The sequence below is a fragment of the Colossoma macropomum genome, unplaced genomic scaffold (assembly GCF_904425465.1).
Source record: "Colossoma macropomum unplaced genomic scaffold, Colossoma_macropomum, whole genome shotgun sequence".
Lineage (NCBI taxonomy): Eukaryota > Metazoa > Chordata > Actinopteri > Characiformes > Serrasalmidae > Colossoma > Colossoma macropomum.
The window spans coordinates 861-25,973 of NW_023495356.1; the positions used below are offsets into that span (position 1 = coordinate 861).

The following is a 25,113-nucleotide window of genomic DNA, read 5'->3' on the forward strand; positions in this document are numbered from 1 at the left end:
TAAAAATATCACACTTTTCTTTCAGAATTACTACAGATCTACTACTAGTCACTGCAAACGTGCACAGTTAAAAAAGATGGTTCTTCAAGGATTCTTTAGTAAAGGTAATGGTTCTGTTCTATGCAGAGCCATTTTATGCTTAAATGGTTCTTTTAATGGTGAACTTGTTCTTCAGGTTGATGGAGCTTATGCTGTACATGGTTCTATACAGCACCAAAATGGTTCTTCTATTGATACAATGTCCATTGTGTAAAAATAGAACAAAATGTTTGGTGCTATATAGAACCATTTTCAAAAAGGTTCTATATATAATTTTACAAAATACAAAGTACTACAAAGTGCACCTATATAGGAAGTGGAGCTGATGAAATGGACAATGAGTGTAGAAACAAGGAGGTGGTCATAATGTGATGCCTGATCGGTGTATTTTCCATCAATCTTAAGAACCATTTCACCATGCAAGAACCATTTAAACATGAAACGGTTCTATATAGAACCATTGCCTTTACTAAAAAACCCTTAAAGAACCATTCTTTTTGGAATAAGAGTGTACTACAAAATCCCAACAGGGAAACCAGAGAATACTACAGAAATATGACACCAGCTCCATAAATCTGCCACAGGAATATGACAGGAATTACCACAGGAACAACAATAACCTGTGGTAAAGCATCCAAAATACCACAGGAATACCACATAATACTGTACTGTACTCTGACTGTATTTACCACAGGAAAAATACAACAGTTATTTGTATATTTTTACCAAAGGACTTTTTGTCAGGGGTATTAGGTCATTTTATGGACGTACTTAGCGAGTCAGCTAACTGTAGCTGATGTATTAGGTCATTTTGTGGGCATACTTAGAGTCAGCTAACTGTAGCCGATGTACTTAGCGAGTCAGCTAACTGTAGCTGATGTATTAGGTCATTTTGTGGACGTACTTAGCGAGTCAGCTAACTGTAGCCGATGTACTTAGCGAGTCAGCTAACTGTAGCTGATGTCTTAGTCATTTTGTGGACGTACTTAGCGAGACAGCTAACTTGTAGCTGGACGTACTTAGCGAGTCAGCTAACTGTAGCTGATGTATTAGGTCATTTTGTGGACGTACTTAGCGAGTCAGCTAACTGTAGCTGATGTATTAATATAATAAATATCTGTCTCAGTGTAAAAATCTTACTGGTTAGTTTTCTTTGAGCCGAGGTGAATTTTGTCGCCATGGTAACTAGTGTTACATACACACAGTAAAGCTGCCTCCACAGGACAAACTTAATCTCACTGTAAACAAATTACACTGTCTACAGCAGAAAGATGAGTTAAACCCAGTCTGACTGATGGTGGCTGATACTGGGGGACCCCCACTATTCTAGCAGTATTAGTGTCAAAGTAAACACAAATGTCAAGTTTAAAAATATCTTCTGTGAAAGTCAAACGAGTCAGTGCTGCCTCCCCAAATGAAAGGAGGCTGTGTTCACATTACAAGCTTTAATGGTCTGTTCTGATTTTTTCTCAGTCTTTCTTCACTGAAAGTTTACACTCATGTTTGTAAGTGACCGATATCTTGTCATTGGTGTGAAAACACCTCTGACCTGAAAGGACATGCATGCACACATTTTCCAAATGGCCCTGTATTGGATATGTGATCATCAGGAACTGAATATGAAAGTGGATCAAACCTGATTTGAAAAGATCAGATTTTAATGTTCACATAATTCTTCATCAAATCTCTATCAGATTTCCTCAAATTCAACCCTCTAATATTTGAAAGGAGATGTGGAGCGAGAGGAAATGTGGAGAGGTGGTTCCCCAGTAAGAATGATATTACTGTGTGTGTGTGTGTGTGTGTGTGTGTGTGTGTGTGTGTGTGTGTGTAAATGTACAATGTTAAATTATTACTGCCACATATATTTTTATTAACACATTTTCCTAGTTTGATCCTTGAATTATCCAGATCAGACTGAAGCCCAGCTGCTCCGTGACTGCAGCCCTCTTGCTGAAATAAATGGCTCTCTTTATGAAAGTTATTTCCAGTTACTGCTGTGCTGAATTTATTTACTACCAAAGTACCCTGAGTCTCAAGCATCATTTACAAGCAAAATGTACCACTGATGTGGAAATATTACTAATTTGACAAACCAAACTGGGCAGTGTTTGCAGAAGAACTATGGATAAATAGACAAGCTGCAAAAAGCAACAGCAAATGGTGATTAACTACACAAAATAATGCAATAAACTGTAATTAATTAGTGTTTTTAATTATTTTGTTACCTCAGCACTTCCAGTGTACAGTGTGAACTCTTCAATCCCACTGAGAGCAGCTTCACTCCGGAGTCCTGGAGGTCATTGCTACTGAGGTCAAGATCTTTCAGAGAGGAGTTTGCTGATTGCAGAAAAGAGCTGAGAATTTCACAAGCTTCGCCACCAAGCTTACAGGATGCTAATCTGAAAATGAAAAATAAATAGCAAAAAATTAAAAACCCCTCTTTACTGGTTTAATTTATGAGTTTTGTGTGCAAAATAATACTTTCTTACAATATTTAAAAAAGACATCTATTGATTGATTATTGAACCGTGTCTCCCATTTTCCTTTCACACTTTCACACTGCCCAAGCATTGATCTCCCATTAAGGTCCAGATATAGTTCCAATATGCATGTGTGATTTACCACATAACATCACTGATGTATATCATTAAGAGTGGGCAGGTAAAAATAGACTAAACAGACCATGATCATTATTATGTCTCTGTCAGAAACACATTCATCATCTCCTTGTTTTTCACAATCAGAATCATTTTGTTTTGCCAAGTATGTTTTGCATATAAGGAATGTGTAGGGTAAGTAAAACCTGAACAGACCAGAGAAGTGATTTTAGGTAAAATAACATCATCCTCCTTCACTGTAAAATCATTATAACACACAGTTCTAACACAGTTTTCACAATAAATGGTCTTAAACCATTCACCAACCTTTAACGCTGAAGACTGAAACGCTGCTTTGAAAGTCGTTGAACGTTGAAAGACATTTCACAAAAAACTCGTGGAGAATTTCCTGAGATGCAAGAAAAGCAGCTATAGCTGAGCTAAAGCTTAAAGCAGAGCTAAAGTAAATCTGTGTTTTTGTTTATATTATATTTTTAGTCTATATTAGCACATCAGCATTTACTGAGACATATTAACAGCCATGATGGTAAAACAGACATAAAATGTTGTGGCTCCCAAGGTGGTTTGGTTTTTGTTGAAAGGACAAAATGGCTCTTCTTAACATTTCGGTTGCGACCCCTGAGCTAAGCCTGCTGGTAAGAGGTGATCAGTGCGTGACCGTTTGCCCCGACCGTCCGCGGCTCAGTCAGGATTGCACAATCGCCAGACCCAATTAACGGCCACGTTCTGTGGTTCAGATTTTGCACGGATTTCCTGAAGCCTGTAGCGAAATTGTAGCGAAAATTATCACTATAGCTACACAAATGTAGCTGTTAGCTACATTTCATAAAACTGTAGCAGCTACAGCTATTAGCTACAAAAATGTGTAGTTAACTACAAAAAGTAGCCCACTACTTAGCTGCTCCCCCATCCCTGCATGATACTCATGATATTCACTGTGTGAATAATTATTAACATATATGCACAGATATGTCAGGAGTTGAAACCCTGCAATAGATCTTTCCAACTGAGAGCTATGCAGGTGATCCAAAACATTTAAATAACTTTATTTTATGATGTAATCATGAACATGCACCAGACATGCATAATACAGAACTGTGCTTATTGTGGAAACTTTTACAATCAGAATGATTAAATAATCAAGCACATTACATAACAGTGCTTATTGTGGAAACCTTTACTTTAAAAGTAGAATTTGTTTACCTCCTGCTAAATAATACTGTTTTCTAATAGGACCTCTTGGGTATTTGTTATGTTTTGCTAGCATCATGCTAACACTTTATATTCTCCATTTTACCACACTGGGTTTAATCCCACACAGTTCTAGCCTACACAGAGACAGACAAGTTTCTAATAGACATTCCTGTAACCCATTCTTCACTTTGTATGTTACATCTTAACACTGAATCCTTAAGTATATATTTTAACTACATTCGCCTGTGAACTGAGTGGAATTAGATTACTACAAGTCCTCTTAGGCAAATGTCTATATTTCTGGCATATTTAAAAATAGACCCTGGAATCCCAAAACCAAAGAGATAAACAAGTAACTCAAACAGAAAAATAATAATTATATTAACTCTACATACTGGTGATTATTATCTCCATCATATTATATAAGAACAGTCCATTTGAGTAACTAAGCATAACAAAGAAGTAACCAGTGAGGTTCATGTTATTGACTTTTCAATGAATTTCTGTAGATTATCTTATTTTAATACTGAAATATATATTCAAATATTCAAAAAGTACCTTGTAGCAAAGCTAAAAATGTGCAAATTTAAAAAAGTGACATAATCATGGTAATTACCTAATCTGTTATCACAGTTCATAATATTGTGATACTGTATATAAAACTATGTTTAAAGGTAAAACATCTTTATGTTCTGAACTTCATTTTTAAAATAGTTGTACCATTACTGTGTTGGTGGTTATACAGGTACAATAAGAATGAATTCACAGAAAGTTCACCTGAGTTTCTCCAGTTTGCAGTGTGAACTCCTCAGCCCAGCAGAGAGCAGCTCCACTCCTGTATCCTGCAGGTCATTGGAACTGAGGTTCAGATCTTTGAGGGGGCAGTTTGCTGATTGTAGAGCAGAACAGACAGTTTCAAACGAGTCCCTGGTGAGATTACAGCCAGCAAGTCTGCAAAAGAACAACACAGAATATAGTACAATTAAAACAAGGGGAGCCAAACTGAAGTAAGTTCTTTTTTATTAGCTTTATCTTTATGAGTTTTGTGTTAAAATAATACTTTCATAAATAAAAGCATGAGGAAAATGCTATTGACTGATTGGCATACATGTCTGTGCCAATGTCTGCCCAGTTTCCCTGTCATGCATTCACACTGGCAATACTTGATGTCACATTGACGAAATTACATCATATTTGCCTAACATTTATCATGGTTTATGATATCTTGATATTATATTTTAAAAACTGCTCTAAAAAAGCCATCAAGCAATGCAAGTTTTATTAAAAACTGTGAAGCTCCTCTAACATAAAATAAAGCATTAAACATACCAGTACCTGAACTGTAACCAGAATAAAATCAAGCTCAGAATAAACACATCACTTCTTTATTGTTTACATTTTTAAAATTATTATTATTATTATCATTATTGTGAACATGCACCAGCAGTGCATATCATTATATAATACTGCTTAACCGTTGGGGGTCAACGCATGTTCTGGCGCATCAAATTTTCTTTTAATCACATTTACAATGATATATAAATGTTTCTATTAATATCTTTGCACTAACACAGTGCAGAAATTAATTTCACACAGTTTCTGAATTTGTAAAGTCACTCTTTCGATCCCATCTCATTGAGAGAATGTACGTATAGAATGCTATTTGGGATCTGCTGGTGCTTTATTTCAAGTCAATGTAATACATCAATATTCAGTCAACCATCATTCACTTTACATGCACATACTAGAATTGGTTATCAGGATCACCCCTTTCATCAGCACATTAATAATCATCTATAAAAAAGATATTTGGTAACGCTCATTGATTATAAAGATTGCATTGTGCATCTCTCATTACAGTGTCTACCGCAAACATTAAGTTTCTGAGCTGGAACGTACGAGGCATTCATGCACCAATAAAAAGAACTGAAATCATCAACCACCTTCATAAGTTACAAGCAGACATTTGTCTCCTACAAGAAACTCATCTTTTAGAAACTGAACATAAGAAACTATTATATATTATATTAAATTAAATATAAATACAATTAAATATAAATATATTATATATCATATATATTAAAAATATTTCAACCATATATATTCATCCTCATTCAATTCCAAAAAAAGAGGAGTTTCTATCTTGGTACACAGAAATGTTCAGTTGAGCCACAAAAAAACAATATCTGACACACAAGGACGCTCTATCATAATACAAATCACAATCAACAACAAGGATATCATTATTGCAAATATATATGGACCAAACACAGATGATCCAGCATTTTATCATGACTTATTTACGATATCAGACTTTTCAAATTCACCTTTGGTAACAGGAGGAAACTTTAACACAGTATTAAATTTAGAGCAGGACAGATCAAACTTCAATGCAAAGATTTGGCACACTACTAAAATACTACAACAACACATGGAGGACTTTGGACTAGGAGACATCTAAAGACTACAACACCCATCAGTTAAAGAATATACTGATTTTTCTCAGGTTCATCATTCATTCTCTCGCATTGATTCATTTCTTACCAGTAACTCTATCATACCACATATATCACAGTCAACAATCCATCCCATAGTAATCTCTGATCATGCCCCGTATTACTTTTAATTTTAATGACGTAGAAAAAACTGCAACAAGGCCAAGATGGAGATTTAATACATCGCTCATCATAGACAAAGAATTCGATACCTACTTTAAAAGAGAGTGGACATCTTTTATGGAAACCAATGATCTACAAGAAACTTCTCCCATACTATTACGGGAAACATCAAAAGCAGTGATGAGAGGGAAAATCATATCAGTACATAAGAAAAAGAAGGATCAGGAAAAGCAAAGCAGCCTAGAACAACATTTAAAGCAACTCCAGAGCTCATATGCAGAAAATCCCACAGAAAAAAATTCTTAAAAACATTATCAAAACTAAAGCCCAGCTAGATTCTCTTATAGATCAAAAAACACTATTTTTACTCTCACGACTGAGACAAAACCACTTTGAGCATAATGACAAATCAGGAAAATTCTTAGCAAACCAACTAAAACAAAACAAAGAAAAACACACAATAACCACGATTTCAGTATTACTCAAACCAAATAAAGATTCAACACTACGCTCAAGCTGCCATCCAATATCGCTAATTAAGACTGACTTAAAAATGATAAAAGGCACTTTCAACAAGACTGGAAAAAGTTATATCCAGTCTCATCCATCCAGATCAAACAGGCTTTATAAAAGGGAGATAATCATCAATAACACATCGTCTTATCACCCTTATTAACTTTACAAAGAAAAGTAATAGGAAAACAATTATCTTTAGATGCAGAAAAACTTTTGATAAAGTAAACTGGGATTTTCTTTTTAGTACATTACATAAATTTGGCTTTGGTACATCGTTTATACACTGGATTCAAATACTATATTCATCACCCATGGTCTCCATTATAACTAATGACATCAGCTCATCAAGCCTTACACTTTCTCACGGGACTGACAACGATGTCCACTCTCACCACTTCATTCACAGTCTTCATAGAACCACTAGCCACAGCAATACGTCAGAATGATAAAATCACAGGCATTTCAACCCACAGTATTGCTCATAAAATAAGCCTCTATGCAGATGATGTGCTACTATTTCTCCAAGATCCCACTTCATCAATAAAGGAGCCCATTAAACTGATTAATAGTTTCTCACATGTATCAGATTACTCTGTTAACTGGAACAAATCAACAGCGTTACCAATAGGTGACTGGAACTGGAATGCTGCTCTCCAAAATTACCCTTTACAAACTACCACAGGAAGTATTACATATCTAGGTATAAAAGTAACCACCAAGCTTTCAGAGTTATTCCACCTTAATTTTACACCACTATTAAAAACAACAGAAGATGATCTAAATCACTGGATGAATTTACCAATTTCTCTCATAGGCCGTATTGCAACAATCAAAACGACAGTTTTACCAAAAGTCAATTACCTATTTGCAATGTTGCCAACTGAACCAACTAAAAATGGCTCCACAATTTAGACACGTTAACATCAAAATTCTATTGGAGAAATAAGAAACCCAGCATAAAACTCACAACTTTACAAAAAGACAAAAATAAGGGGGGCCAGGGGCACCGAATTTTCAGTTTTATTATTTAGCAAATCAGCTTCACTATTTAGTAAAATGGAGACAAACAGATGATGACTGTAACCCCTGGCTTGATGTAGAACAGTCATACTGCAATGAAATATCCATCCATTTACCTTTTCTTAGCAAATCCATAAAATATCATTAATGTTTTAAAAGCATGACAATCTCATCAACATTAAAAGCCTGGTGGAAAATTAATAAACTAACAAATTTTGAAAAGACACCTAACATATATACACCCATACGGCACAATCCAGACTTTACAATTAACAAACGACCCCTTATATACAAGAAATGGAAAGAAAAAGGCATAACACATTTACAACACCTCTTTACGAATAACACATTTAAAAGCTTCCAAGAACTAACTGCAATATTTGGCTTAGAGGAAAATCAATATTTCAAGTATTATCAATTAAAAAGTGTACTTAAAATCGAAATGAATTTTTTTCACAACAATCTTAGTCCCCCTCCCATTACTGAAAATATAAACCAAGTCAAGTCAAGTCATCAGCCCTAAGAAAGTTTTATCAAAGTTATATGCTCTCATAGCTACTTCAAATTCAACCATATCAATACCAACTAATAAATGGGAAAAGGATTTAGATATTAGCACTGATACATAATTCTGGACACAAATCTGTAAAAATATCTTCATTATGAGTAAAAACACCAACACACAATTAATTCAGTATAAAATTATTCATAGGACACACATTACGCAATACAAACTGTTTAAAATGGGACTCAATCATATGTACACAATGTATAACTAACAAAACAGGTGACTATTTTCATGCATTCTGGATTTGCACACCAGTCCACCGTTTTTGGGAAAATATAACCTCAAAATTATCTCTATATTTGGGGAGCAGTGTTCCAATGTCACCCTCCCTATGCCTCCTAGGAGACCCCTCAGAAGTAGAATCATCAGTCAAAGATACAGTTCCATTACTTACAGCATTAACTATAGCAAAAAAACATCCTGCTAAATTGAAAAGACCAAAAAAATCTGTAACACAGTGGAGATGAAACGGTTACCGGTTTCACGGTAAACCGCGGTAAATTAATGACGGTTAGTAGTACCGTTTGAACTTTAAAGTATCGGTAAAACCGTGGTCGATTACCGCGGTGTGAAAATCTCACTGTACAGAGTCAAACAAAGGCAGAATCATCTCTCAGACGCAGCTCTGTGTGAGTGTGAGTGTGTGTGTGTGTGAGTGTGTGTGTGTGAGTGTGTGTGTGAGAGTGTGTGTGTGTGTGTGTGTGTGTGTGTGTGTGAGAGTGTGCGTGTGTGTGTGTGTGTGGAGGGGAAGGGGGGGGGGAGGGGGAGGGGGAGAAGGGAGAACATGGCGGAATGTAGATAAAGAGATTCTGAGATATTTCAGCTTTCTAAGAAGACCAAGTCTGACGTTTGGTCATGTTTTGGGTTTTATAAGGATGCAGAAGGAAAGTTAATTGAAGATGACCACCCTGTCTGCAGATGACCACCCTGTCTGCAGATGACCACCCTGTCTGCAGAACAGGCCGAAAGAAAATAGCGGTGAAAGGGGGCAACACATCAAACCTTACGGATCATCTTCGCGACCACCACCCGCTGCTTTATAGAGAACGCAAGGTTAACTTTAACGGAGAAGTCTGTGGACTTCGAAATAGGAGAAATCTCACGGTTTGTGTGGTTTAACTTATGTTTATGGTTCGTTAATAATATAAAAGGAAGCTTTGATTAAAAAAAAACTGTGAATCGAAACTAAAGCTTTTAACACATTTCTGTGGAGCAGAGTCTCCAAAATGAGCTCTGAGTTAACGAGACGCTGCAGAGGTTCAATCTGCGCAGCTCCCCTTTCTCGTCCCTTGCAGTGTTTACTGTCTGAGCGAATAACACCGTCTCAAATCACTCAGTGTCCCCTACAGAGGGCGCTACTGTTCAAACATGATCATCATTAACCAGAAGCTGAGTTTTAAATAGGGAATTTGTAACCTGTTGTTCATGTTGATTATAGATGACTTAGTCGAACGTTTCCTGCACGCTTTGGGTGAAGGATTTGCTATTTCATGATCCACGAAGTGCACTACTTAGGGAAGATAGTGTGCTTTGAGACGGGACCTCGCGCGAGTAAACGCTGCGTGCCGCGTGCGTGCAGCTTTCTGCTGCAGCTCAGATGCGCGTTAATTTAAGTTATGTTTTAGTTTTAAATGCTTTTAGAGAAGCAGCTCCACAGGTGAAGACACGCTGTGTGAGGTCTACACTGTCTGCAGCTCACAGCTTTTTCACAGTTTTTCCTGGTGCGCTGTGTTGATTAGGGGTTCAGCGCCACAGCGGCACAATATGCTGCAGCTGCAGTTCGGACAGAAACCCCCCGAGTGCAGCACTTCTTAGAAGTAGTCATTTTCCATTAAGACCCACCTCAGAGTTAGTCGAGATTTGATTCTCTATGCAGGGAAATCCCTCGTTATTGTACTTAATAACAATAATAATAATAATAATAATAATAGTAATAACAGTAATAATTATAATAATACCAATAATAATAATAGTATGATAATAATACATTTGCTATTCTATTGATTACAGAGTATTACAAATATTGTAAGTAATACAAAAGTAATACTACAAATGTATTGACTATATTTTTTATGTTTATGCAAACAAAAAGTGCATATTGCTGCCAATTCTATTTGTGTTAATATAAAAGTTGGTGAAACGAGTTTCAGTTTGTGTATCAGTATTTATTTATTTATTTATTTTACTTTTCAACACATTTGAACAATATCGCAAGATCAGCTCCTAAATAACTTGTGTATTCTGTGCTTGAGTTCCTGTATCAGATCTATATAAGCCACCCTGTTGATTATTCCATGCTCCGTTTATCTTGTTGGTATCAGTGTTGAACAGGTATCAAAACCATAAAGCTTGTTATGGTATCAGAAACTCAAACTTCAGAAACTGAGCTGGACCATGCAGAGGTGTAAGTAACGAATTACATTTACTCTCGTTACTGTAACTGAGTACAGTTTTCCTGTAACTTTCTGAGTAGAATTAAATTATAGTACTTTTACTAGAGTTTATTTGTAATGAAATACTTTTACTTCACTACTTTAATTTTCATAACGTTACAGAGTAAAATAAATGATGACCGAATCTGCTCAGACACCAAGACGAACAACACGCGGTTAAATTTAAAAGATTCACCAATCAAAAAACAGCAGCTCCGGCAGGAAAAACACTACAGAGATGACCAGTTTAGTGGAGAAGGACAGAGGAGAACTGAACCAGCACACAGGAGGAACTGACCATCCAAACGGTCATCTGTGTTCATTTAACATGAACTAAAGACAACGGCGTTATTATCAGCGGCCGAACACGAAACCTGCTGAGATCCGCTCTCACAGCTCCACTCCAGCCTGAGGCAGCGTTAGCCGAGCGAGCTGATCGGGCTGAACAGGTACCGAGTTCACGGGTTTCTTCTGTCTTTATAAAGATTCTGTGTGTTACACTGGAAACCTGCTGCGTATGTTTTATTACAGTGCCTGGCAGCTGCTTCAGTTAACAGGTGTCACAGCCTGCAGTTCACCGTTTATACAGCCTAGTTTAGCTGCTGTTTGGAGATAAACGCTCGTTTACGGCTGAGAGACAAGAAATCTAGTCTAATACGGTTTTTCATCAACTCTGGACAGAGACTCTGTCGCGCTGTCGCTCTTTAAGCTGACTGGCCTGATCTGACCCCACACTCTCTCTCCCTCTCTCTCTCTGTCTCTCTCTTTATTTCTCTCTCTCTATTCCTCTCTCCTTCTCTCCCCGTCTCTCTCTCTTCTCTCTGTCTCTCTCCCCTCTCTCTTCTTTTCTCTCTTCCTTTCTCTCTGTCTCTCTCTCTCCCCCATCATTCTTGGTGTCTTTAACTGTGAGGGTCTGTGTATCTGTTTAACTGTGAAATGCAGTAATAATGTCTGATTCTGTCTGAACTGATCAGCATGATGAGTGAAATATATTACAGTAAAATCAAAGCTGGGTAATTTGCTGATGTTGCTGCTGATTTTAATGGTGTAAATGTTCTGAACAGATATCAGTGTAAATACACAGTGTGAAGGCTGTGAATGTGTTTACTGTCTGTAGAGGTTCACACCTGTTAACGTAAGCTAGAGTCCAGGGAGCTGATGGGCAGCAGGACTCTCACTAAAATTATATTATTCTTTTTGACTCAGTTTTTTTTCTTTTAAATATACTTAATTAAACAAGAACAGCCTCTGCACGTCTTTCAGGGACTCTAAAATACTATATTGGAAACAGATAAACTGGGACATATTATATAATCATCTAACCATGAAATGCATGCAGTGTAATGTAAACCTTGTTCCTGACTCAGCTCTCAGAAAGGTGTTCAGCTCTCAGAACTTTAGCTTTAGTGTTTTTCTGTACAGATTATTTCCAGTGATGTAGCCGAGTAGCTCAGAAACATGTTCAGGTTGTGACGGCGGAAATGTGAAAAAGTAACTAAGTAACTCAGTACTTAAGTAGTTTTTTAATGAAGTACTCATTTACTCTTACTGGAGTAATTTTATTTACTAATACTTTTACTTGTACTTGAGTAAATTATCACTACAGTAACAGTACTCGTACTTGAGTACGGATTTTCAGTACTCTTTACACTCCTGGGACCATGTTGGTGAATTCTGTGAACGTCTCCTGCATGTTTGTAAATTTACACATTTGGAATTTACCCAAACAAAAATGAAACAGATGTGGAGTCACATCTGCTGGAATCTAATGCTACACTGCTACTTTGCCTCCTCTGCTGTTACTGCTTGTGTGTTCCTGTTCAGGAGCTGGTAAGATTATTGAACACACTGACTAGAAATCACTCACAAAAATACTGATTAAAAGAATACCTACCTATTTTGGCTTTAAGTAATCTGCAACATTTCAGAGCTATTTAATCTAGGGATGCACCAAATGTTCGGCAACGAAATGATTCAGCCGAAAATGGCAAAAAACACTTTCGATGTTTGGCCAAATAGGTTTTCAATGCTGAAGTTCGAGCCAAACCAAGAGCTCGGGCTGCTGCCTACAACTCTGGTGACCCGGCTAGCTACAAGAAGGCCAGATATGACCTTCAGAGGACCATCAGGCTGGCCAAAAGGAGCTACAGGGACAGAGTGGAATCCAACTATCTTGGCTCTGATCTCAGACGTATGTGGAGTGGCCTGTGCACCATCACTGCCTACAATGAAGGTGTGATCTGTGACAGAGATTTTCACTGACGTCTTTAACCTCTCCTTAAGACTGACAGTGGCTGTGTTTACATGCAAAGATTTTTGCCAATCCAATTGAATACAATCCGATTACAGACTCAGACTGAGGTGTTTATATGCGCTCTATTCAACAACTTGATGGAAAATCTTCGTTTACATGCTCACTACAAGTAATCCGATGCAAAATGACGCGCATGCGTGGAGCAGCGCTTAGAGTAAACGTTACTATGACAGCGAACATCACGTGAGGTCCAGTCTGCGTGAGATGAGTTTCCAGTTGGCGTGCTGGAGTTTTTAATGTTTTAAAATGATGTCAGACTCAGGAAACCGTACCTCACATGTCCTTATTAAAGAAGGCCGAGAGGAAGACGTCGTGTTCTGAGACACATAAGCTGGACGTCCGTCCCACCGCCGTCTTTTAAAGATCAAAGCTTCTTCATCTCCTCTGCAGACCAGTTTCTGCTCCGCCATGTTGAATGGAATAAACTTTCGTCATGACGCGACGCACATGATCAGAACATACTTACACGTTCCGATTCGAATGTAATCGGATTCAGGCGTTTACATGGCTATTATTCTTCTATTTATCGGATTATTTAGAGGTTTACCCACCTCGTTCAATCGGATAGAAACTGTATTCTGAATGGCCTCAATCGGACTAGACTATTCCGATTGAGGTGTTTACATGGACGTGTTCTATTCCGATTGAGCTATTAGTCGGATTATTAACGGATTATCAGGCTGCATGTAAACGTGGCTAGTGATTCCCACGTGCTTTCAGGAAACCACAATTGTTCCAGTCCCCAAGAAATCCTCTGTCACCTGCCTGAATGACTACCGCCCTGTTGCACTGACATCTACAGTGATGAAGAGCTTCGAGCGGCTGGTCAAAGCTCACATCTGCTCAACACTTCCAGCCACCATGGACCCTCACTAATCTGCATACCGCTCCAACAGATCCACAGACGACCAACAGTACACACTGCTCTCACACACCTGGACAGAAAGAACACATATGTAAGAATGCTGCTCATAGATTACAGCTCAGCATTCAACACAATCATCCCTGCCAGACTCATTTCTAAGCTCACAGACTTGGGTTTGAACTCTCATCTCTGCAGCTGGATACTGGACTTCCTGACGAGCGACCCCAGGTGGAGAAAGTTGGGAACAGCTTCTCCTCCACACTGACTCTGAGCACAGGGGCTCCCCAGGGATGTGTGCTCAGCCCCCTCCTGTACTCCCTGTATACACATGACTGTGTAGCCAAACACACATCTAACATCATCTTGGAGCCGAAGTGGAGAGTCAGCAGTGTGAAGGTCCTCAGCGTACACCTCACTGATGACCTCACCTGGTCCCTCCACACCAACGCTATCGTGAGATCTGCCCGTCAGCGTCTCTTCTTCCTGCGTAGGCTCAGGAAGTTTGGTCTGCCTCCTCAGATCCTCTCCAGCTTCTACAGATGCACCATAGAGAGCTTCCTCACGGGCTGCATCACTGTCTGGTACAGCAGCTGCACCGCCTGCAACCGCAAGGCCCTTAAAGGAGTGGTGAGGACGGCAGAAGCCATCATAGGCAACAAACTACCAGCCTTACAGGACGTCTATCAGTCCTGCTGCCTCAGGAAGATCAAACAGATCCGGTCAGACAGCGTCACCCAGCACACGGCCTGTTCACCATCCAGCCATCAGGCAGGAGATTCCGCAGCATTCAGGCCAGAACAACCCGGCTAATGAACAGTTTCTACCCACAGGCTGTCAGGATTCTGAACGAGCTGTGAAGCTGTGGGTTTTATTCCATTTTCAGCATTCGAGCCAAACGTGACTCCAGAAAGAGTAAAGAAAAGAACAGAGCCGCTGTGTTTAAGTAGCACTACAGCGAGGCAGACAGACAGCAGCTTCTCAGCGCTCCTTCTCTCTCTCTCTTTCTCTCGGTGCGCTGCTGTATCCCCCTTAAAGAAACTCAGACCCCCATTTTACAACAACGCCATGAAACCAACCAGCGTGGAGTGAGGCGCTCTGTGTAAATGCAGCAAACATGTCTGCTGTGTGGAAGCATTTAAAGGGTCAGAGAATGACCCCAGAGTGGCCGTTTGCAGACCCACGACACAAGGCTTATTTATGGAGGACCAGATTTGACAAACTGAAAAATAAATAAAAATGACTCAGTAAATTAATATATGAAGTAGAACTGCAAAGAATAATGATGATAAATCTAAAAATAAATAAATATACATAACAATTAATACATCAATAAAGAAAAAATACATTAATTAGTATGTCTGCATTTATTTATGTCTATTTAGTAATTTCCTCTTCTCACTAATTTTTGTGTTTTTTTTTTGTTATTTATGTTTATTATCAATATCAACTGATATGCATTTTCTTGTGATTACATTTTTGGGCACATCGCTCAGCCCTAATTGAAACTTTGCTAAATGTTTAATATAATACTCAATTTTAGTATCATATAAACTATGGAGCAGATTTGCCAAATTGAAAATAAATGACTGAAGTAAATTAATATATGAAGTAGAATTGCAATAATGAATAATGATAATTAAATCTAAAAATAAATAAATATACATAACAATTAATATATTAATAAATAAAATCTTATATAAATTAATGTCTGCATTTATTTATATGTCTGTTTAGTAATTTCCCCTTCTCACTAATTTATTTAGGTATTTATGTTTCTTTACATTTTTTTCTGTTTTTCTCTTAATTTATTTTATTAATTTATTTCCATAACTATTAATTTCTATATTTATTTATTTCTATATTTATTTCTGTATTTCCTTGTTCTTATGCTAATAAAGGGGCTGTCAGTCAATGATGTAACAGCGTCTTAATATTCCTATCGGTTGATCGATGTCAGACTCTGTAGATGGATTGTTCATGTCTTGCTCTCTCAGCGGTAACTAAGGACCAGACAGTACAGTAACGGCTTCTTACAGCAGCAGACAGTCAGAGATCTGAGAGTCTCGGCTGGTCTGGCTGAAAATGCAGGTCTGGGTTGTTTACTGGTTCGTGTGGAGGCTGTGGGGACAGTCTGCTCCATTTAGCTGCCTCTGCTGATTCAGATGTCGACCCCATAGTGTTCAGAGCTTTAGAGGAGGCGAATAATCGGCTTTTTCTGCAGAATTCAGATCAAACTCAGACATTCGGACGCCCTTCTCACATCCGGCCTGTGGAGCCATTGAGAGTTACTCATCAGCAGGTCTGTTTGTTCGTGACGTTGCAGCTCTTTAAGGAGTGAAAGAACAGTTTAATCAGCTCTTCTCCTCCTGGGCTTGATGGCTAAGCCTGAACGTGAAAACACGCCCCCTCATTATCATATGAACGAAGAAATACAGAAATAAATAAATGAATTAATGATAAAATAAATAAATAAATAAATACATGAATCAATGACTAAAGCGAACAATTGTTAAAAATATAGATATGGAAAAATATATGAAAATGGCATTAATAAAACAATAAATACTACAGAAATAAATGAATTGAGAAATATATAACTGTAGAAAAAGGAAATATGTGTATAATTACAATCACAATAAGCAATATATACTTTATTTAGTTTTTTTATTTATTGATTAATTTACTGAGCCATTTATTTTTTAATTTGATTTATTTTTCAATTGGGCAAATCTGGTCCTCCATAATATTGACATTTTATTTTTAATTTTATTGGGGGGGGGGCAAATTATTATTATTTCTTTGCTAATTTATTTAAGTCATATTGAGCTTTGTTGGTGTGTCTGCTGTGATGATAAAAATGTTCAATAAATATTTTTAAATTGCAGTTTAGTGAAAAAAACAAGACAAAAATACATTTAACCTATTTAATCTATGCAATGATGAAAAAAGTGGCAAAATTAATGAAACACTGAAAAACCGTGTTCAGTATTCGGTATATGGCCTTCGGCCGAATGTTTAAATTTGTTCGGTTTTGGTTTTGGACAAAAATGTTAATTTCGGTGCATCAATAATTTAATCTCAGGCATTCAGAACAAAATATGTTTAAAGCTGAATAACAGTAACGCACATAAACAGTGGTAAAAAGCAGCTAATACACCAAACTCTGCTGGACACTGACCCTCCAGGACTGTGAGTTGTGCACCCCTGGGCTACAGTCTGCAACTCACACCAACAAGGTTAAGCTACAAAGGAGGGTTTATGGTAAAGTGGAAAATGAATGTACTGCTGAAAGACTCAAAAACCTGAACATTAAATAACTAAAAAATATTTCTAACCTTTTAGTGGATCTGTTATCATAACAAACCATCAATATTCAAATATCAACAGTTATATTAATCTAAATATAACAGACGTTACATTTATGTGGAAATAACACTCACAGGGCTTTTCTGCAGACGGTCACAGCTGGGATCAGTCTCCTATAACCCTCCTCTGATGATGTGTATTTCTTCACATCCAGCTCATCCAGAACCTCCTCTGAGTTCAGGATCATATAGGCTACTGCTGAACACTGTGCAGGAGAGAGTTTCCCCTCTGAGTGTTTCTCTGATTTTAGATACTCCTCAATCTGTCCGAAGAGAGTCTGGTCATTCATTTCAGACAGACAGAAGAACAGATTAATGGATCTCTCAGCTGAGATGTGATCTCGTTTATCTGTATCTGTTATTATATTCTTGATGTGCCATTTAATTCTCTCTGGTTGTCTCTGTATCTGTGTCAGTAGACCCTGTAGGAGTTCCTGATTGGACTCCAGCAAGTTGCCCAGCAGAAAACGGAGGAAAAGATCCAGGTGTCCATTCTGACTCTTTAAGGCTTTATCCACTGCTCCTACCAGCAGATCATCCAGTGGATCATTATCAGACCACCCTCTGTACTGTGGTTTAAAACACTGCAGTTCCTTCATGATTTTGCACTCGTAGCAGTGAATCACAAAAACAGCAGCCAGAAACTCCTGAAAGCTCAGATGAACAAAGCTGTAGACCTTCTTCTGGAAAAGCACACATTCCTCCTTCCTAAAGATCTCAGTGAAAATCCCAGAATACACTGAGGCATCAGTGACATCAATGCCGTTCTCTCTCAGGTCCTCTTCATAGAACATCACATTGCCCTTCATCAGCTGTGTGAAAGCCAGTTTGGCCAGTTTCAGTATCATGATTCTGTTGGACTCCAGCAGGTTCCTTTGGTCTCTCTCATGTTTCTCCTCATACTTCTCGTTCTTCATGTTGGTCTGAGTGATCAGGAAGTGTGAGTACATTTCAGTCAGAGTTTTAGGGATTTCTGTATGAGGCTGTTTCATGATTCTCTGAAGAACAGTGGCTGAGATCCAGCAGAAGACTGGAATGTGGCACATGATGTGGAGGCTCCTCGCTGTCTTAATGTGGGAGATGATTCTCTGGGCTTGGTCTTCATCACTGATCCTCTTCCTGAAGTACTCCTCCTTCTGTGGGTCACTGAATCCCTGAATCTCTGTCACACGGTTGATGTATTTAGGAGGGATCTGATTGGCTGCTGCTGGTCGGGAGGTGATCCAGATCAGAGCAGAGGGAAGCAGCTCTCCTTTGATGAGGTTTGTCATCAACACACCCACTGATGATGTCATGGTGATGTCAGATACTTTCTCACACTCTTCAAAGTCCAGTGGAATTCTGCTTTCATCCAGACCATCAAATATAAACACAGCTTTGATCTGATCATAAATCTCTGGGTCCAGATCTTTGAGCTCAGGATGGAAACCACACAGAAGTCCATGAAGACTGTATTGATCATCTTTAATCAGGTTCAGCTCCCGGAACGGAAGCACAAACATGAGCTCTACATCCTGATTGGCTTTTCCTTCAGCCCAGTCCAGAATGAACTTCTGCACAGAGACAGTTTTTCCAATTCCAGCGATTCCTTTAGTCAGAACAGCTTTGATCTTTCGCTGTTTTGTTTTTTTATTCTCTTTTCTTCCTTTTTGGATACGTTTAGCTTTCACAGCTCTAATGTTCCCCTTTTCTGTTTCTTCTTTAAAGATATCTAAGCAGTTGATTGGAAAGTCTTGTATGTATTTACTGGATGTTCTGTCCATCTGTAGAACCTCATGTTCTTCATTCACTCCTTCACTCTCTCCCTCTATGATGTAGAGCTGTGTGTAAATCCTGTTCAGGAGGGTTTTATTCTCTTCAGTTCTGATTCCCTCAAATAAGCTCTCGTACTTGTTCTTCATGCTGGTTTTGTGTGTCTCTAAGACTCTGTTCAGGACGTCGTTCACTGGTTGATAAGAATCCAGATGCAGGTTTTCAGTTTCCTCCACCAGAGTGTTTATCTGCAGTGAGTTCAGCCTGAGAGGATCAAACACAGAAACACAAACATCAACATAAATAATCATAATAATCTGTTAAATATGCTGTAGGTTTGCCTGTGTTTTGCATCAGGACCCCATGACCCAGACTTCAAATTACACTAAGAGTAAAAAACACCTCAATAACTTATTCTCTCATTCATGAATGAGGATTACCAGCGTGTTTACAGTTTGCATAATCTGTAGCACTACAGCTGTTATCCTTCAACAATGTGCCGATAGCAGAATATATCAGAATATCAGCCCATAAAAAATACCACCTGAACTAGTCAGGCAGTAAATCTCCAGGTAAGAAGCTGATGGGAACCTTACTGCAATGTTCTTAAACATGTTCAGTAACACATGCAAATCTTCTACAAATTGTGCACAAACAGCCTCTCAGTTTATTAAATAATATTTGAAACATCTGAACATGGCAAACTGCAGTTGTCGGAGTAGAAAAAGAGGAAGGTGGAGTTTTTTAATTGATGAGGATTTCAGAGCACATTAATATAGAAATCAATGTCTAGTATTTTACAGTGGATTTTAACATGACTCAATACAAAAAAGCACAGATTAAGGAGGAAATATCACATACTGTTCTCACATACAGTCATATGGAAAAGTTTAGGTTTTACCTTTCAATGTTAAGAAATGTTCATACGAAACTAAAATTGAGTGTTATATTAAACTTTCCTCAACGTTTTAATGAAAAAACCTCTTAAAACTGCTGATCAGATCTGTCTGAGAACTGTCTGGACGTTGTTAAGGATGTGACTGAGAAGGCTGTGATAGTGCAGCTTTTATTGATTTTATGTTTTTTACTGTTATGGATCCCTGAATATCAAAATTATCAGAATGCACATCTCTACTCCACATATGCAGGCTGTGTTCCCTGCTACGCTGCTGTGTTCATGGCTCATTAAAATTTGGCAACAGCTTAAAGAAGTTTTTTATTCACTTTAATGCAGGGAGTTAAATCTCACGGAAGTCTGGCAGCTGGATGAACCAACTGAAAGAACCACAGACACACAGAAAGATGGACACAGATAAACTTGCTTGCTATCTTTTGGTTCTGCTGGTTGGGTTAGCTTTTACTCGCTAGTTAACTAAGTTTCTCAGACTGGAATAAAGAGACGTGGGAAGTGGGGAGCGCAGATTTGTTAAAGCTATGTGGGCAAAAAAGACACATCATTCTTGTGACTGGTGGAGGTATATTTTGTGGCAGCTTCATCTGAGATTATGACCACCCACTTTACGGTGAAAGAGGAGAGAATTAGACATATATTGGTCATCTATTGCTGCCATCTGGTCGAACTAAGAGGAAGTCACCCTTCTGCCAGAGTTTTACTGTTGTCTGAAAGGGAAGGTATTAATATTGTATGCAAAACAACCATTAATATTAATGTTATTGTATAAAAAATTGTCTTGAAGTTAAAGTAATACAGTTGGAAGTATATATAGTATACAAAATACACAAAAAATATCTTTTAAATATCTTTTAATCTTTATTTCTTAGTTTATTTTTGTAAAATGGATTTATTTACTGCTGATAATCATAAGTTAGAAATTCACCCTTCACACTTTCATATTAGCTTTGCTGCTTAGCTTTTCATAAACATCACAGTCATAAACAATAAACAGGGAGCTGTGCTGTGTCTGCTAAAGGCCTTAAACTATCGCTTCATTACTCATCAGTGTTACACTGAAAGGTAGTAACTCACTCTGAGTCAGAGGGCACAGGTTCACTGCTGGAACCAGGAGGCTGGCCTGTGGACACACAGCTGGGTTCTTCTCCTCCTCTGCTGAATGCAGGAGGGTCTCCAATGGACGGTCACTCTTCATAGACAGACAGCTGGGTTTTTCTCCTCCTCTGCTGAAATGCAGGAGGGTCTCCAATGGACTGGTCACTCTTCATAGACATACAGCTGGGTTTTTCTCCTCCTCTGCTGAATGCAGGAGGGTCTCCAATGGACCGGTCACTCTTCATAGACACACACCTGGTCTCTCTTCCATTGCTGAATGCAGGAGGTTCTCCAATGGACCGGTCACTCTTCACAGACACGCAGCTGGTCTCTCTTCCATTGCTGAATGCAGGAGGTTCTCCAATGGACCGGTCACTCTTCATAGACACACTGCTGGGTTCTCCTCCTCTTCTGCTGAATGCAGGAGGCTCTCCAATCGACCGGTCACTCTTCATAGACACGCAGCTGGGTTCTCCTCCTCTTCTGCTGAATGCAGGAGGTTCTCCAATGGACCGGTCACTCTTCATAGACACACACCTGGTCTCTCTTCCATTGCTGAATGCAGGAGGTTCTCCAATGACCGTCACTCTTCATAGACACGCAGCTGGTCTCTCTTCCATTGCTGAATGCAGGAGGTTCTCCAATGGACCGGTCACTCTTCATAGACACGCAGCTGGTCTCTCTTCCATTGCTGAATGCAGGAGGTTCTCCAATGGACCGGTCATCTCATAGACACCAGCGGTCTCTTCCATGCTGAATGCAGGAGGTTCTCCATGGACCGGTCACTTCATAGACGCAGCTGGTCTCTCTTCCATTGCTGAATGCAGGAGGGTCTCCAATGGACTGGTCACTCTTCATAGACACGCAGCTGGGTTCTCCTCCCCCTCTGCTGAATGCAGGAGGGTCTCCAATGGACCGGTCACTCTTCATAGACACGCAGCTGGGTTCTCTTCCATTGCTGAGTGTATACGGGTTCATCATGGACCTAATAAACAGGGTGTTAAAGTTAACTGGAAATGAAAAACAGATCTTTTTTTACTTTGTTAGTAAATGTACTTGGTATTCAACATGATTCATCATATCATGTCATTTAAAAGACAATACCACTTTACAATAAGACCTCAGTAAGACTGAATGGTTTTAAATTAGATTATTAAAGGTTGTTAAGAAGGGCATAAACACCTTAAAACTCATTTGTAATTATATGTAATTGCAATTTTTTTGCACGGCCAAATAATGTAGTAATTTACCAATAATGCAATAAAAAAACAGAAATGTAATAAAATCTGCATTATTCCAAAACTGGAATCAACCACTGTAATATAATAAATAGATCAATGATATAATACGACTATGTAATAGTTACAAGTACAACCCCATTTCCATGAAAGTTTGGACGTTGTGCAAAATGTAAATAAAAACAGAATGTAATGATGTGCAAATCATTTAAAACCCATTTTTTATTGAAAATACTACAAAGACAACGTATCAAATGTTGAAACTGAGAAATACTATTGTTTTTTTGAAAAATATATGCGCATTGAGAATTTGAGCCAACAACATGTTTCAAAAGACTTGGGACGGGATGTTTACCACTGAGTTTCATCACCTCTTCTTTAACAACACTCTGTAAGCGTTTGGGAACTGAGGAGACGCTGCTGTAGTTTAGAAAGTGAAATGTTTTCTGTTCTTGTTTAATACAGGATTTCAGCTGCTCATCAGTTCAGGGTCTCCTTTGTTGTATTTTTCATTTCATAATGCGCCAAATATTACCAGTGGTGACAGATCTGGACTGCAGGCAGGTCAGTTTAGCACCTGGACTCTTTTAATACGGAGCAATGCTGTTGTAATACGTGCTCTAATGTGCACTAATGTCCCCCTAAACCATCATGAATACTGGCTTTTGAACTGTGCGCTGATAACAAGCTGAGTGGTCTTTAGCCCGGAGGACACAGTGTCCATGATTTCCAAAAAGAATTTCAAATGTTAATTCGTTAGACCACAGGACACTTTTCCACTTCCCCTCAGTCCATTTTAAATGAGCTCAGGCCCAGAGAAGGTGACAGTGTTTCTGGATTCTGTTTATATTTGGCTTCTTCTTTGCATGGTAGAGTTTTAACTTGCATTTGTGATTGCAGTGCCAAACTGTGTTCACAGAATGTTTTTCAGAAGTGTTTCTGAGCCCATGCAGTGATTTCCACTACAGAATCATGTCTGTTTTTAATGCAGTGCTGCCTGAGGGCCCAAAAATCACGGCCAGCAAATACTGGTTTTTGGCTTTGCCCCTCACATACAGAGATTTCTCTGAATTCCCTGAATATTTTAATGATATTATGTACTGTAGACGATGAAATCCTCAAGTTTTTTTGTATTTTACATTGAGAAATGTTATTTTTGAAATGTTGCACTATTTGCCCGCGCAGTCTTTCAGAGTGGTAAACCCCCACTTTACTTCTGAAAGACTCCGCCTCTCTGAGATGCTTTTTTATACCCAGTCATGTTACAAACCTGCTGCCAATTAACCACCAGGTGTTTTTGTAACATGACGCAACGTCCCCAGTCTTTTGTTGTCCCCGTCCCAACTTTTTCAAAATGTGCTGCTGGCATTAAATTCAAAATGGGCATATAATTCTCACAATAAAATTTCTCAGTTTCAATATTTGACATGTTGCCCTTGTACTATACTATCAATTAAATATAGGGTTTAAATGATTTGTAAATCATTGCATTTTGTTTTTATTTAAATTTTGCACAGCGTCCCAACTTTTTTGGAAATGGGGTCGTAATAACAACTAATTCAACTCATAATGTAACAAATAATGTTTTTCTGATAATGTATAACCTAATTACATGATTTGTAATTCATTATATTTTCAGAATTGACCATGTGTAATAAATCATTTTTAATCAGAATGTATTTATTTTAGGAATTTAAGCTGATCATTTTTTCAAACGAAAATGGCCAAAAAACACATTTCTGCTTAATGAGCTTCAGACATTTTGGAATGAAACAATATCTGTGAAACGTATCTCACATATATAAAATACATGCAGATCTATTTCTTTACCATATTTCACAATATTGGGTTCTACAGTTCTCTGATCTTTAAATCATGACCAGATCTTTTCCTCTAACGCTTCCATGCTGCTCTGCAGTCCTCTTACTCCCTCTGCTGGCTGAACAGCGCTACTGCACATGAACACTCATTCACAGCCTGTTTATTTTACTGATGCTCTGCTTACAGTCACTACTTTAGAAGCCCAAATCAAATTATGCACCTATATATACTTAGAGAACCTCTTATCAATATGAAACTGAAACATACTGAGACGTCTGGACACAGAAGGAGACGCGGGAAGCCCAGTACTGTAAGTGAATGCTCTGTTATTGGACACAGCAGCAGTGGAGAACCACTGTTAGAGCTGCTGAACAGTGTGGAAGCAGAGCCGGTCACTACCAGACACACACTCTGAGTTCAGGGTCAGGAACACAACCCACTAACCAGCCCACAGTCCAGCACAGCATCACACAGACAGCATGAGCAGCACTGATAACATCCATAACAGCATCTTATACTGACTGTACAGCAGAAACTCTGAAAACACTTTAAAGACTGACAGACTCACATCTAAACACACTGTCACAGAGTTTCAGACACACACTGTGGTTTTTCAGAGTCTGGGGATCCTGCAGGGTCAATATCTAAAAGGTTCACTAAAAGTTCATTCATAGCCTCTCGGTTCCTAATGGAACTGTTTGCCTTCAGTGTTTAGAGCTTATGGTGATTTTAGGTCTCCGGT

General features: G+C 38.4%; 1 protein-coding gene across 1 annotated transcript in view; it reads right to left on the minus strand.

The window, feature by feature from the left end:
* Window positions 1-2,218: 2,218 nt before the first annotated feature.
* The window catches only part of LOC118801880 (NLR family CARD domain-containing protein 3-like), a 32,016-nt gene continuing 9,121 nt past the window's right edge, over window positions 2,219-25,113 (minus strand). Inside the window, exons 3-5 of the mRNA XM_036562273.1 lie at window positions 17,628-19,568; window positions 4,632-4,805; window positions 2,219-2,441 (exon numbers count right to left, since the gene is read on the minus strand). Of these exons, the coding sequence (XP_036418166.1) occupies window positions 2,264-2,441; window positions 4,632-4,805; window positions 17,628-19,568 (2,293 nt within the window). The 3' untranslated portion in view covers window positions 2,219-2,263. The remainder of the gene's footprint in view (window positions 2,442-4,631; window positions 4,806-17,627; window positions 19,569-25,113) is intronic.